Source organism: Epinephelus moara, chromosome 8 (assembly GCF_006386435.1).
Source record: "Epinephelus moara isolate mb chromosome 8, YSFRI_EMoa_1.0, whole genome shotgun sequence".
Taxonomy (NCBI): domain Eukaryota; kingdom Metazoa; phylum Chordata; class Actinopteri; order Perciformes; family Serranidae; genus Epinephelus; species Epinephelus moara.
This window is the reverse complement of record NC_065513.1, coordinates 23,349,676-23,365,548: the sequence shown is the minus strand read 5'-3', so window position 1 is coordinate 23,365,548 and position 15,873 is coordinate 23,349,676. Positions and strand designations below refer to the sequence as shown.

At 43.4% G+C, this 15,873-nt stretch overlaps 1 protein-coding gene across 1 annotated transcript in view; it reads right to left on the bottom strand.

Moving 5' to 3' along the window:
* The window catches only part of si:ch73-138n13.1 (titin homolog), a 30,274-nt gene that overhangs the window by 11,786 nt on the left and 2,615 nt on the right, over positions 1-15,873 (bottom strand). The window contains exons 3-7 of the mRNA XM_050051140.1: positions 12,900-14,242; positions 12,702-12,792; positions 10,486-11,816; positions 8,910-10,374; positions 7,707-7,832 (exon numbers count right to left, since the gene is read on the bottom strand). Of these exons, the coding sequence (XP_049907097.1) occupies positions 7,707-7,832; positions 8,910-10,374; positions 10,486-11,816; positions 12,702-12,792; positions 12,900-14,227 (4,341 nt within the window). The 5' untranslated portion in view covers positions 14,228-14,242. The remainder of the gene's footprint in view (positions 1-7,706; positions 7,833-8,909; positions 10,375-10,485; positions 11,817-12,701; positions 12,793-12,899; positions 14,243-15,873) is intronic.

Below are 15,873 nucleotides of genomic sequence, written 5' to 3'. Positions count from 1 at the left end.
CTTTCAGCCCCGTGTTTGTTGTCCTGGTGGCTTTTGCCAACATGGCTCATTTTTGAGTAAAATGATTATCTTTTAATGGACCAGATCGATATATCTCCAATTTGCTGCGAGCGCCATTTGTCCAGCATATACATAAAGGGCTAATAGCTGACCCAACAGATTATTTGAAGATACAAAACATGTCAGCATAATAGCAATTACATTTACCCAGACATTTTAGTTATATCTGTATTACATATTTCTTTAGTCATACTTGCATACTTCTCACACATGGTTTTGTCCTTATGCTTACTCCATAAACAGTGTTAAACAACAACAACAGTGCTGACAGAGCTAATGGTGTTAAAGAGTGGGAACCAGAGGGTGGGCACCATGCTTATGTGACAATGCCATCCTAATAGCAGAGGTAACCACTGTAAAGCATCAGTGATGCGCTAACCAGTGAGATAAAGACTCCCATGCACACATGGCCGGATCATCTTTAACAGTAACAAACAAAGAAGCTTGGATTACAACACACAGAGGTAGCTTGACATCATTCTCTGCTCAGGATGCCATTACTCAGTATATCTTTACATAGTAAATTGTAGGTTGCTGCTATATTAATGCTCTGAATGTCACATGCATAACCTTTACATTTAATTGTGTAAGAGTTTAACACCAGCTGAATTACTTTAAATGGTGGTTTCCATAAGTTTACTGCTTGTATTAAAGTGCATCCACCATTCATTACACCAGGAAGGTCATTTTAAAAGCCTGGTCGACATAACAAGTCGGCAGTTTAGATCAACACAACTTCTGATACGACACATTTGCCACGTGAGAGTACTCAAATGATTGTAAACCTGTCATCTTGAAAAACTATTTGAGGTTATGAGTGACTGTTAGCTATTAGATGTCAATATCCATCTTTATATACTTGTATAGCCATATGAGAAAATAACATGGAGTGCCAGTTGTCGCTAGTATTGGGTGTCATAATGCACAGACCCACATATTTCCGACACCAGAAACATTTTTTTTTTACTTTGTGTCTATCTCTGAACATACAAACCCGTTCTAACAAATTTGTACCCAGGGAGAAATGGTCCTAATTTCCACATCCGCTGCCTCCTCTCATTCATTTACTGGCTACGTGGTCACTGTCCATTACCAGTCAGTCATTGCTGACCTCTTACTGTCACTCATCCACTTAACACCGGCCCAGTGGGGAGGCCTGATGCTCCCACAGACCACAATCACAGTAAGACTTACTAAGCCGTGCCAACACAACTGACAGCCACACAGACGTCATGAAAACATTTCTTATCTTTAGGAGTTACGACTCATGAGGTGCTGCACCACAGTTCAGCAAACAGGCGTAACCTAAAGATAGGAACAACTTCACTGTAATGTATCCGTATCCCTACATGGGTTTCTAAATCTGTCCTTTATATAGAGCACAGGCTAGGTTGAATGTCAGGGTGGAGACAAATGATATGAAGCCAAGGAATCACATTTGTGTGCCTTTGAAGAGTTTAGTTCTTTGGCAAGACAAAGAATATATTATAATTTCTAATCGGAATACCATTTATACTTTTTTTGTCAGTCCTCATGCCAAATTTTATCACTAAAAGCACAAATGGCAGGTGACATTATGACCTGAAGAACTGGTATAACATCAGCTTTGCTAAACAAAGAGACGGACGAAAACTGTTTACTATGTGACAAGGACAATATAAGATGGAGGAGGGATGAAAGCAGATAGAAAGAGAAGGAAAGAGAAAAGAAAGATAGATGAGAAGGAGCAAGGAGGCAGATGGACAAGTTCTTGACATGTTTGGCTTAAGACCAAATAGTTGACGAAGGAGCAGCTGTTAACACAGTGACATTACAGAACTGCATGGACATTGCTGCAAAATGCCTTGAATTGCACTTGTGCTTTATTTAACTTTAACAGATGTTATAGTAATACTGCTGACCATATAGTTAAAGCAAATACTGACTCTGTGGGTCAGTTAAAGTAATGAATCACACTGGTGTCCAGCAAATACTTGGTATCAGTGTTGAAATGTGGTACTAGTGCTTCCCTGGTGTGTGTGTTGTCTTACAGCAGTGGGGGTGTTGGGTGCGGTGCGCCTGCGTAACGACAGACGTTGCTGGCTGCGCAGCGAAAACCTGCGGATGGACTCCCTGCTGCGGGAGGCCAGGGAGCGCAGGGAGTTGGTTCTCTTGAAGTCCCCGGTCCCGTCCTCTCCCCGACCTCCCCTCTCAACCGAGCTGGACAAAAAGCCGAGAGCCCCATGAAGGGAGCGACGGACATTTCCCACCCATCCTGACACCTGAGAGTGGGCCACTGACAGCTTGTCGCCCAGATACTCCATCACAGGCCACTACTGGAAAGACCTGCTGTGTCAGGATAGAGTCTGCGAACTCAGCTGTGACCCTTGTTATCACAGCAGCAGGGAAGCATTAGAGTCTAGTTATGCTGGAGAGGGACAGTGTTGTAGGTATTCACTGGTGTGTGTTGCTGGGTCAATACTGCAGCAGTGAGGAAGGTGACAGAGAGAACAACAACACAGCTCAGCCAGTCCAATGTGGTGATGTTGACAGCGTCTGCTGCGTGCAGCACTGCAGCACGGAAAATGCTAGTCAGTCCCTGACCGTAACAGGACTGAGCCTCTCCTTAATTTCACTTCTAAATGGCCTTTCTGCAGTGCAGTCCCACTGGAGCCGTCAGGACTCTGTTTCAACTCATCATCGTCAAGGCTCCAGCTTGTTGGCCTGAACTGAATTGTAAAGCTTTCTGATGTTTATTTCGATGCACACAAGATATGCTGGCTGTGATACACTTAACACTGACCAAGTGAGCACATTAAGGTTATGTAAGGTCAGCACTTACAATTAATTATGCCGGACACTACTCTGTGAGAGAGCCTGAAAAACTGCTGCGCTATCTACCAACAGGTTTCTCAGCCATGTTTTTCTGGCTTCAAGCACATGAAGTACAGACAACTACTAAAGTACAGAAGTGACAATGTTTGGCACAACATTCAGTTATCTATTCCCATCATATAAGTCCAATTTGCTAATTCCTATCATAGTCCACTGTGCTAATGATATTTAGTTAGTGAAAATCATTTTTTCAACAATGCCATGTGACACCTTGGCCAGTTCTCCAGGTGTGAGCTTCTTTGTCCTGATCACAGCCTCAATTACAGCTGACCTGACAGCTCTCTCAGGGGTTACGGTGATGCTTTTCCTCCAAAACAAGGCCCAGCTTAAAAAGTTGAAAAATCCATTCAACAAGACTACATCCCCATGGTGACCGATATTGTGCTACCCTATGGCAAAAAGCTGCGAGGAGAAATGGTGCAGGACAGCTGGTGGCAAAAGAAGAGCTGCTGTAGTCATTCGTATTCCATAAGAAAAACCAGAGAGCAACGCAGTGCCAAACAGTGGACACAAGACAGAGCGGTGTGGAGGGGAAGTCAAATCCAGAGGAGAGAAGAACAGCAAGAAAATGTTTCTCCCCTCGCCTTTTTCTGCAGGTATGGGCAGGTAGGAGAAAATGCGTCAGCAGTGCTGCTCTCTGTACTCAGCGCTATAGGACTCACTGTCAAGGAGAAACTGGGTGGAGAGAGGGAGTGTGGAACAGAGTCAGGGAGTGAGAGAGAGAGAGAGAATGGGAGGTCCCTGATACAGAGCGGGAGGGAGAGGAGGGTGATATATGTTCTGCGGTGCTCTGTCGCTCCAGCCTGATTCAGTTGCAGGGCAAGACAGTGAAGTGTCACAGCCAGAATAGAGAAGCAGTGGAAACAAATGTAGAGGGAGGGATGAGATAGAAAATGAAAATGCATATGTTGCTACTACACAGCAAGTCTTTTCAAATCAGAAAGCCAGCGAGAAAATGGGGATGACAAAGTGTGAAACAATCAGATAGGAATGAGTACCAGTGCATGATCATGTTGAAGAAACTATAAATAGATCGACTAGACGTGCATGAGAGAGAACACTGAAAAGACAGGTGTGCCTTTATCAGTGAAGTGAGATTATATGCTCATCAACCAATTTGTCAGCGCAGTCTAGACAAAAGCAAGAATCACAACAGTCAAGTGAATGTTTGTTTAAATCTCGCTCAGAGTCCGACTCATGCAAACGGCAGAACAGACTACAAAACACCTCTTAACTTCCAACTTAAACACTGGTGATGCGGTGTCAGTGAACTGGTACTGTGAATAAAGCCACGGCGGGCAACACCAGACCCACTTCAGAGAGTTAACCGCAGAGCAAACTGGAACAGAGGGGCTCATAAAAGCTGAATTCCTGCCCACATATGCCCCCTACAGGTAATCTGATTAACTTTTCTTTGAAGTGCTGTGCTAAAGACAAGTGAGCTGTGAGGTTTTCAGTTTCCAACAGCACACAAACTGACCTCTCTCACACTCCTCAGCCTGAACATGGCTGCCTCTTCCTGGGTGCTATTAAGGACAAGGTGACACAGCCTGAATAAGCTAAATTACTTATATTATACATCAGGAGGTGACAGCACTATTAGTTAAAGCAATGTTATTACTTTCCTCTGGTGTGTGGTTCCAAAATTATATTACTATTGTACTAATATTCTGTCTTCTTAATATGATCATTGAGGTCATCTTCAAAATTACTGCTGCAAAAAATGTGAGTCGATTGATGGAAAATGTATTTTATACTTAATAAGTGATTAATTGTTTGACTAATTTCTTCAGCAAACAAGTGAAGCATTTCCTGGTCCCAGCTTCTCAAATTTGAGGATTTGCTGCTAAATTCCTTTCACATGAATGATTGTAAATTGAATTCTTTTGGGATTTGACCGTTGGTTGGAAACCTAACTGGGAATTCTTGCTTAGCATATGAGAGACGTTTTAGCTGGTTGCACTCCTCACTGCTAGATGTCACTAAATCCTACACAATGCTCCTTTACACTGTAAATTTTCCATAACTTTATAGACAACTAAAAAACAAAACCCAAAAATAATTGCTAATAATGGATAATAAAAATAGTAATTAGCTGAAGCCTTACTTAAAATCAATTGATGACATCCAAATGTTACATTGTACCAACATGTCTACATGTTCATCAAATGTACATTGGTAGCTTTGATCAAAAATGACAAAAGAGTAAAGTGTCCTTGGTAGGAAGTATTCCCTCTAATGATTTTAATTGAAAAATTATGAATGTTTGAAAAGACAAAAACACTTATCACAAGATGTACTGCTCCCAGTATCCCTAATATTCCTCCTCCTAATACTAAACGTCACCAACTGGGAAGTGAGTCATGGCTGCTCATCACTTCCCCTCTTCTGCTGACAACATCAATCTGTGCACAGCCCCGGCCAGCAACCCAAACAGCCACCACACAAAGGAGATGAAATAGGATGCAGCAAAAGTACATATGGTATACTGTATATAATAACTGCCTACATTCAGTATCGTATAAGAGGATGTATGTATCCGACAGAGAGACATCTGTAATAAGAGAGTTGTGCGATCACTTACCCAGACGCAGTGTGGAGTCAGGCAGCATGACCACATGTACAACACAGCTCTCAGCCCGGTGCCCATCTCTGCTCTGCCCTACTCACCAACCTCAGACCCTCCAACTTAAAGCAATGATGTCACCACACAGCTATTATCTCATCTATCTGAGTCTGAACACGCTTCCGTTAGTAAAAACAATGCAGGGAGATGAATCATATCTGATATCTGCCAGATATCTGTAAATCCTTAAGCCATCCAACCAGACTTATAAAACATATTTTCTAGAGGGGGTTTATTTTACTACTAAACAGCACAGACCAACAACTAAAATACAAATGCAAAATATAAAATTTTGAGTACCTGCTACTATCATAGAAGCACTGTTGCTGTAGAGATCAAGTAAGTAATTTATTAGCCAATCAACAGAAAATTAATTTTTAACTATTTTGACAATCGATTCATTGTTTGAATCATTTTCTCCTCACAAAAGGCCAAACATTCTCTTGCTCCACCTTCTTGCTTGTGGTGATTTGCTGCTTTTCACTGTCTCATGTGATAATAAATTTAGTATCTTAAAGTTTGGTCCATTAGTTGGAAAAAACAAACTATTTATAGATGACACACTGTCCTTAAGGAAACTGTGACAAGCATTTCTCAGTATTTTCTGACATATTGTAGCTCAAACGAGTAAATTAATAGACAAAAATGACAGATGCAGCTCTAACATTAATTGTTTATACACTGTACACAGATTCATGGTCAACTTTAGTAGTGACATGATTATTGAGAATAATCGTAGTCACACTGTTTCTGCAGTCCAATAAGCGATCGCATATGAGCACTACAGTAGTAATGCTTTATAAAAGCTGAATTCCCACATTATCAACAAATGTAAAGAGGTGGTCATACAGTGTGATGCAACCCAGTACTGTATTCTATTATATAACAGCATTGCATTATGGGTCAAAGTATCTAGCACAGTAGCTCAAACACTGCAAGGCAGCAGCAACATGGTGTAATCTTTGGAACAGTGTGTATTCCTGTAACCAACAGTATTGTCATTAGCTCCACTGCTGCCACCTTTAAAAGCATATCAGATGACTGTCACTCAGCTTATTTCAAACCAAAGACCACAACCTGAAAACAGTAATGAGGAACTACATGCACTGACATCAGGAAGGGAGACAGTGACAATCTGAAACACAACCACTAGGTGGTGGTAGTGAACCTTAAACTCATGGTGACTTAAATGGAGCTCTGTATCATACAGTGTGCAATTATGAGACACAATAAACTGTACTTCTGGTTTCATAGTGTGTAGGCTTTCAACCTGGACCTACAATTACAGTCTCAATGACAAAGAGTCAACTGAACCCAACCCTGCTTATTAATAAACACTGTTCATGCTTGAATGTAGATGATTTATCTGTGTGATATGTGTAGCTGCAAATATACAGACACATTTTAGTTTACCCATTTCAAAATGTAAAAAAAAAAAAGGTACTAACTACAAGGTTTAAAGTTAGTAATGACAGGTAGAACCAATCAGCACTGAGGAATACAGCCAAACAAATATGACGTGTCTGTTTGGCTGCAGGGTCCATGATCATTACGGGCCATTTCACTTCACAGCTTTCCCTGAACCATGCTGACAGGCTTCTACTAAACGAGCAGTGAGAACATGTACTCATTAACCATTTGACTAATCCCATCCTGAATTACAGGCCTGAGAAGGTGTTTGGCCATGACGTGGGATGGGTGGAGGTGAGTCTAAAAGGCCGTGCCATCAGCATTAGTCACCAACTCTTTACTACCTGAGCACAGCAGCGTTCAGCTGTCAGCACCCAGTCGACTAACTGCATTCCTCTATATGCCGTCTGTCTTTAATACATGAGACACAGACACAGACACAGACAAACCCCCCCCCACACACACACACACACATACACACACATACACTCTCTTCATGACAAACAGTGTTGCTCACATTCACAGTGCAAACTGAAGTGCAAACAGATTTCCCTCCCTGTCTCCACAGAGCTGTGTGAGAAACAGTCCAAATGAAAACAGTGATTATAATAAAGGGCTCACAGCCAGCCACCAAACTTAAGCACAGACTCAGGCAGCAGTTTCTCATCTCATTGAGTTACATCTTTCCTGGAACCCAGTTGTAATGTTTCGGAGGCCGAGCTGCAGCCTGACTCACCCAACTGTTGCGGTCCTGCTCTCTGTGAGCGCTGCGACTCCTCATCCTGGAAAGGCTTCCCTCCACAGCAACACTTGAAGGAGCTGATCGCCGTGACACGCTGCGAGAGCGCATCCTGTTTAACTCCTTACACACATACACAAAGGAACAGTAGTCAACCTCATATCTATATCATACCTAAAAGCTCTTCACTACCATGCTGGATGCTGTAGTGTGTTGTGAATCTGTGAGACATATTTATATGCCACATGATAATTTTGATAGAACTATATTTAAACTTTCTGATTTCTTTCAGGTGCCATGGTTAGTCCTCCACTTACACAAAGAAAAGAGAGACACACACATACACATACATTACAGTCCCCCAATGAGCAGAAATATGGCTTAACTAACAGTGAATTGGCAGAGATTAATGGACTTTTGCTTTAGAAAAAAATGTTATGATTACTTCCAGCACATTTACACAAGAAAAGCTATCACATTGTGTTTCTAAGAATTTCCCCTGAGAGTAAAGACTAGATCCTGGTAAAGATAAAATCTATTCACAAAGCATTTTAGCCTATAAGAGAGTCCCTAAGGTGAAAAACTGTTAGGAGTAGGGAGGAGGACTTTTAAGGAGGCTTAAGAGTTTCTTAAGCAGAGGTGAAAATGTTGAAAAGACAAAGAGGCAGGAGAAATATGCTCCAAATGCCGTTTGTGGTTGATCTCATTAGAGATGTGCTCACATCTCCTACCCAATGCAATAAAGTCAGAATTGGAAGTGATCACAACACTAAGATATTTGGCAACTGGAAAAATGCAATAGTGCAGCAGTGATGACTTGGGTCTGTCAGCCCTCCATCAGCAGAGTGATCAGACAATCACAGCTCTTTCACAGTCTCATATTCTGACACAGTTAATTTAATTTCCAGTGGATGTCCACACCTTGCAGGCTCACAAAAAGATGACCAGTCACATCTGTTAAAAGAATGCATCATACCTAGCAACTTGGTCAACCACACCTCCTCATTAAGGTAAAAGTTTCTGTCCCTTCCTTGCTCAGAGCTGCTCTGAGAAAGGTCCTAAGTCACTTCTAACCTAGGACTCCTTGCTAGCATTTTTTAGGCTAAGTCAGGAGGTCTCTGAGTGTATTCCCAGAATGCCAGTGAATACAAATTATTCATTTGTGCTGCTAAAAGTATTATCTAAATATCTCTGACTCACCTGAGATCCCTGTGACCTCCTGTGGCTACGGACCTCTCCACTGCTGTCTTGAGCCCGTGACTCTCTGGGAAGCCATATCTGCTCTACAGAAGCACTGCTGGAGAGTCCACCTGTAGAGCCTCCACTTTTGGCTTCTGTCCAGGAAAGAGGGGCCAACTGATGTGGCTCATCGAGCGCAGCAGGCCAAGGCCTCTGTGGAGCCAGGTGCCGCTCCTCCTGCCTGAGGAGGAGTTGCTCTAGGCTGACTTTGTTGCCATGTTTTCTGGGTTCAGCCATGGGTTTGTCCACAGACATCTCAACAGGCCGCAGCTCCCACGGGTCCTGAGGAGACGTTGTCCATACTGGGCTTGTGAAACCTAGTGAAGTCTGTGGTGGCACCCTCCAGCTAACATCTACATCAGGTGTTGGCTGTAATCTAGCTCCAAACCCAGCATCTCCACCCTGAATACCAGAAAAAGGAAACAAGTCTTTACTGGGGAAGAGCTGACTTTGAGATGTGAAAGAGTCTATGTCAAGGATGGCAGGTTTGTAAGACTCTTCTGCTCTTGGAGATGGCTCCTTCCAACGTGTTGAAGGGTCACTGCGTTGAGGAGTAGCCTTCGAAAATGGGTCATTTCGGAGCACAGAGTCCAGATCCAACACTTTCGGCCTGAGAGGTGAGGACTCTAACCTGGCCCTCTCTTGCTCCTCTTTCTTCTGTTTTTCTTTTAGTCGCTGCCTCTCTGCCTCTTGCTGTTTGGCTATCTGTCTCATTTTCTCTGCCTCCTCCCTTTCCATCCTCTCCCTCAGTCTACGCTTCTCAAGCTCCATAATTTGTTGTCTCTCCCTCTCTGCCTGCCTTTGCTTTTCCAACTCCAAGAGCTGTCTTCTCTCCATCTCTTTAAATCTCTCTAACTCCTCCTTCCTCTGCTTTTCCTTCTCCATCTCTCGTTGTCTCAGTCTCTGGTTTTCTAGTTCCTGTCTCTCAATATCAAGTTGTCTCTGTCTCTCCCTTTCTAAATCTCTTTGTCTCTGTCTCTCCTGCTCTCTCTGCTTTTCCCTCTCAATCTCTTTCTGACGCTCCCTCTCCATCTCCTTTTGTCTTTCCCTTTCTTTTTCAAGCTCTCTCAGTCTTAACATTTCCTGTTCTAATGCCATCTGTTTAATTTTCTCAGCCTCCTCTCTCTCCACCTTCTCTCTAAGTCTCTGCTTCTCAAGCTCCAGGATCTGCTGCCTCTCCTTTTCTTTCTCCTTCTGTTTCTTAAACTCTAAGAGTTGCTGTCTCTCCAGCTCCTCCATTCTCTGTTTCTCCTTTTGGATTTCCAGCAGCTTTCTCTCCTTGTCGAGTTCTCTCTGTCGCTCTTCCTCCCTTTGTCTTTGCCTCTCCAGTTCCTGCTGTCTATCCCTTTCCTGCTCTCGCAGTTTCTCTCTTTCAATCTTCTTCTGTCGCTCCAACTCTTGTTTTTCTTTTTCAAGTTGTCTTTGCCTTTCTATTTCCAGTTCTCTTTGTCTTTGCCTCTCCAGTTCCCGGTGTCTCTCCCTTTCCTGCTCTCGCAGTTTCTCTCTTTCAATCTTCCTCTGTCGCTCCAATTCTTGCCTTTCTTTTTCAAGTTCTCTTTGTCTTTTTCTCTCAATTTCTTGCAGTTTCTCTTTTTCAAGCTCTAGTGCACGTTGTTTCTCCTCAAACTCCTGTTTCTCCTTCTCAAAGGCCTTCTGTCTTTGCCTTTCATATTCTCTTTGCATCTCCCTCTCCTTCATTCGTGCAAATTCTAAATGTGCTTCTTTCTCCATTTCCAGGTGTCTCTGTTTTTCCCTCTCAAGCTCTCTCATTTTTGCCATGTGTCTTTCAGTCTCCTTTTTTAGTTCTCGTTTCTTTTCAACTTCAATCATTTCCTCTGTCGTCTGTCTGTCCAACGCTGATCTAATCTCCCTGTGGGACATGTGACTCCTCATCATCAACTCCTCAACTTGATCTTGAGAGGTTTTTCCAAATGCTTCTTCAAATGATGGATTCCTCTTTATTGGAAGGACCTTCCCTTGAGAGCTACCTGCTGCAGACCTCACAGAGAATTCATCAAAGTGCACATTCATATCCTCTATCTTTGATCCTGGATCTACAGGAGAAACGGGCTCCTGTATTTGTCCAGTCAGAGCAAAGTAAGTTGCCCTGGGTTTCGGCTGTTCTTCTGCCTGCAGCATTTTCAAACGTTTAGGAGCTGCAGCCACTTCCTCCTGTTCTGCCTCTCTGTGCCTCCCTCTGTCTTGATGCAACGCCACTTCTCCTTCCCTTTGTGATTCCTTTAGCATCCCTTTATCCACACTAGCCTCTTGTTCGGGACCTGTATTATTCCACTTAGGCAAGGCTCCGACTCTAAGATATCGAGGCTGCGGTTCTGGCATCGCAGCCACAGCTGGTTCGCCTTGTGCTAAACCAGTCCTGTCTGCCACCGGCCTGCTCCCTTCTGAGCGCCTGGAGCGCAGCGTCATGGCCTTATCCTCCCGCTGAGCTGATGGGATGTTCTCACTTACTGCCCTGTTCTCTTCCACTGCCTGCACAGTGTCAAAGGCATGTAACACCCGTAGGGGACTTGATGGAGATACAGGCTCTTTGTAAGTGGCAGTGACCAGAGTTCCCTCATCTTCACCAGTTCCTCTCTTAAATGACGGGCTGCTGAGTGAATCGTTAGCCTTGTTTGATGGCTTGCTGTCCTCCACCATTAGCACACTGTGCCTCTCCACAACATTTTCAAACAAGGATGCTCTCACTGTCTGTACGTCACTGCTGGGACCACTTTCCTTGGAAGTGGCGCCAAACTTCTGTCCCGCCTCAGGTGTTTCAGGCGTGGAGGCATTTTTGAGCTGCACTTGGGAATCTTTCAAATCCACAAATGTCCTCTGGTCACTAGGGGTGAGAGCTGAATCTTCGGTCTAAAAAAATCCAGAGATATTGACAGTTGTTAAGTGATAATGGCAAGCTTGGAACATACTCTCTATTCATTCAACAACCATGCTTTTTTTTTTCTCTCTCAAACTTCACCATTTGATCACTATGCTATGACAAATATGGAAACATTTGACAGAAATAAAAGCTTTAAAAACACATGTGACTTGACAACATTACATAGAAAAATAATATAGCCCTCAAAAGAGTAAAGTGATTGAGTGAACAACTGTGAGCATAGAAATGGTATCCCCTTGTTCTGTGTTGGCCTCATAACAGTGGGTGTGGTGCAGAGGTGGTAATCAAAGCCTCTCTGTGTTGACCTTTTCCCAGTGATCTCCTCTCTGCGTGTTTCATAACCGCCAGCCACCGGGGATGATTTATGTGCCGGCTGTCTTAGGTTTCACAGCTTTGTACATCTATGGCAGTGACAATTCTTTTTGCTGTAATGCCACATTTCCTCTGGGGAAACAGACAGGCCAGGGTCGACAGCATAGGCAAACACTCTTACTTTTATTTAAGACATATTTCACAATGGTTTATCAATTCATGCCTAATCCTATAATAGTAAGTGTAAGGGCACAAAATATGGCTCATTCTGTCAACGTGCATTAATCTTCTTATCAGACTTTACCTATATTATGGTCATGTGCCCCTCTTGCTTTGTCTTTTCTTCTCTTTGCTATTATGCCTTTATTTTTATTTTGGCAACAGATGACAAGAAACACACTAAAATGCAACTCTGTTAAAGGACAGCATGTGAAAGCTTTCCCTAGCACTAAGCTGTAACACTGTTTCTCATTCACTTATTTTTTAAACATAGACTCAGCCCAACAGAAACCAGCTCATATGAAGCTTAGTCCCTTTCTTACCCTCCACTGAGGATCTTTGCTGATCTCATGATGGTCTGGTGCCTCACTGAGGGAAACACTGCCAAGGTCTGGTGACCACTCAGATGAAAACCTGATGAACATACATCACACAAGACAAAAGCCATGCATGACAATGGAACTCGTGGACAAAGACATGGGACAAAAGCAGGCTGAGGAGACATTAGGCGCAGCTCTTACCTTTTAGTCAGGTCGAGGGGCAAGGGGCGGGGCCTCAGTGGTGGTTTCACAACAGGGCTCTGAGTTGGTGTTGTGTCCTCTGTCAGCTGTTTGATGAGCTGTTTGACACCCACTGTTGGTTCGGGTTCAGGGACCGGCTGCACTGGAGAGTGGAGATCTGACCCTTGGCCTATGACAACTGTCTCAGGAGAGGATGAGGAATCGAGGAGAAGACTGATTCGTGACTTGATGCTAACTGCACGCTTATCCTCATCGGTCTCTTTCACAGTCATTTCTTCTGTCTTTTTGTTGCTTTGGTCTGAGACAGCAGACGGAGCTACACCATCAGTGCTTTGTGGTGAGGTGCTCTTAGGGGTTTTTTCCTGCTCTCTCTTCAGTGGCAGTGCCTTCTCCTCAGGAGTGTTCTCCTTAGTATTTGCCTTGGGAGTTTTACGGTGCAGTGACAGACCAATTGACTCAAACTTGGCCGTGAGATCAGCTGAAAGTGGTCGTCTGGCCCAGCGAGGGGCAGGAACTGGTGTCTCTGTCTTTGTAGGACTATCCAGGAAAATGGCTGATACAGGTCTGGGCCTGGAGCTTCTGGGCTGCGGCCGCAGTGGCACTGCTGCCTCAGGGTTAGCTTTTTCCTTTTCTTCTTCCTCCTGCCCTACCTGAACGAGAAACCCCATGGACTTGGCCCTGGTAATGGAGGTCCCACCTTTGCTGGGTGTCAACTGGTCCTTCTCATCTTCATTTTTAGTGGTTCCAGACCACTCTGCTGCTGGAAGTTGTTTAAGGCTCTTAGAATAGGCCAAGTTGGATAAACCAGGTTTCCACCTCTCTGCTGCTAGAGGAGGAATAGGTTTACTGGGGTCTCCAGAGTCAAGAGAAGGGGCTGGTTTAAAAGGCTGGACTACTGGCTTGGTTGTTTGTCCAGCGTTCAACTTATTAGATGTTTTAAAGGCGGTGGGGGCAGGTCGGTTCGGATTAGTTGACACTGGCCTGGGTTTGACAGCAGGAACTGGTTGCTGTGGTTTTGGACTTGGTGGAAGCTCTGGTTTATATCCAGGGAGGCGAGTGGACTCTGGTCGGGGCTTGGTATGGGGCTTCGGAGCAAGTATGGGCTTAATAGTAGGGTTTCTCTCCACAGCAAAAGGTTTGGGAGTGAGCCGTGGCTTGGGACCTGGGACAGGTTTGTTAGGTTCTGGAGTGATGATATGGGATGGGTTGATAGAAGGGATCTCGATGAGGCTCTTATTGCTGGAATCAGTCAGGGGACTCAGATGAAGTCGTCCTCCCACCACCGTCCTCCCCACCTCCCCTGTCTGAACTTCTACCTCAGCAGCCATCCTCTTCAACAGCACCTTCAAAGCAAAAAGTGTATCCTCAGGAAAACAAAATGAAACTGATCTATGGTCATTTTTATTATTAGACTCATAGTACTCAGACTATCTAGCCATTACTGTGGACTTTGTCTTGGGAGTGCCTTACACTGCAGCACAATTACACACATGAGCCAGAAAGTTATTTACACAAGGCTACTGATGATCACTCCAGCAGGTTAAAGCACGTGTGCTGATAGCTAAATAAGGGATGATATAATTAATCAATTACTGTTTTTGTCATCCATATTCACACTGATAGACCTTTTTCATAAAATATATTTTGACAGCAGGTCACAGAGGCATAAATAATGAAATTAATGATGGATAAATTCCATTTAGCAGCTTCAGCTTCAGGGTCCTGGTATTGTGTATGCTGACTCACTGCCGCACAGTCATAGCCTACCAGGTCACTTGAATAGAACACAGCTATCTTTATCATTGTTAGTAACACTGGACTTTTTGCCTCAGTGACAAGTTAAAATGTCTGCTGTGAAAAAATCATTTATTTAGGGTTAAATACCTAGTGCTAATTTGATTGGAAGTGTGTGGACACAACACAGCATTCATGAAACACTCACTGGAGGTCTCTCTGATTGATAATTAATATTCAATAATTTCAGAAAAATAGGAGCCTCTTCACAGCAGACATTTGGACTCCTCAAAGCTGAAAAAGAACAGGACCCAACACTATCAACAGTGGCTCAGAGCCATTAAAGCATCACAGTAAGCCAACATGCACAATACCAAGACCCTGCAACTATAGATGTTCCAACACCATTTTTCTATCCCGATACCGATTCCGATATCTGAACTTGTGTATCAAGAGATACCGAGTACGGATCCAATACCACTGCAATTTAACAAAAGTTGTTTACAACCAACTTAAACCCTAAACTGGTGGGACTCTCCAGTTTAGACTATTGCAAAATTTGTGACATTTTGCTTATGGCTAATGTTACACTATTCACAAACTGGGTGTGAAACTACTTTAAAAGTTATCAACAACAACAAAAAAAAGTGGTATTGGATCTGTAAATGGACTTGCGTAGTTGTGGATACCTGATGCAGCATTTTAGGCAGCATCCAAAGCATACTGAAACCAGTACCAGAACAACTCTACCTTCAACTGAATGTAGTAGTCATTACTGTTGATTAATTACACCTGTACTTTTTCTGCAATGACATGCGATATAATATATTATCAACTGCTCATTTTACATAATTAATTGTTATCTATCAAATTAAGTTGTGTAATATGTGCATCACTGGGCTGAATTACTGGCACAGTAGTGATCAGGACTGTGTACCTTTCAGGTGGATCCTGAGACAGGGGAGGGGCTGGACATCTGCACAATATCATTGTTTTCTTTTTTATGTTGTGACACAGGCAAATCAGGCTCACATAATGAATGGAGTTTCCACTGCAAGCTCACACCACACTGCCATTTAACAATCAGCTCCACCCCTCATAAACTTTCACATACCTGGAACTAACTCCTCAATGTAAAAATAAAGGTAACGTGATTAGTATGAGATAACCCCAGATCATGTTTTTTTGGACACACTATGATGATAATCGGGTTTTATCAGTTGTTTCTATTGTGAAAACA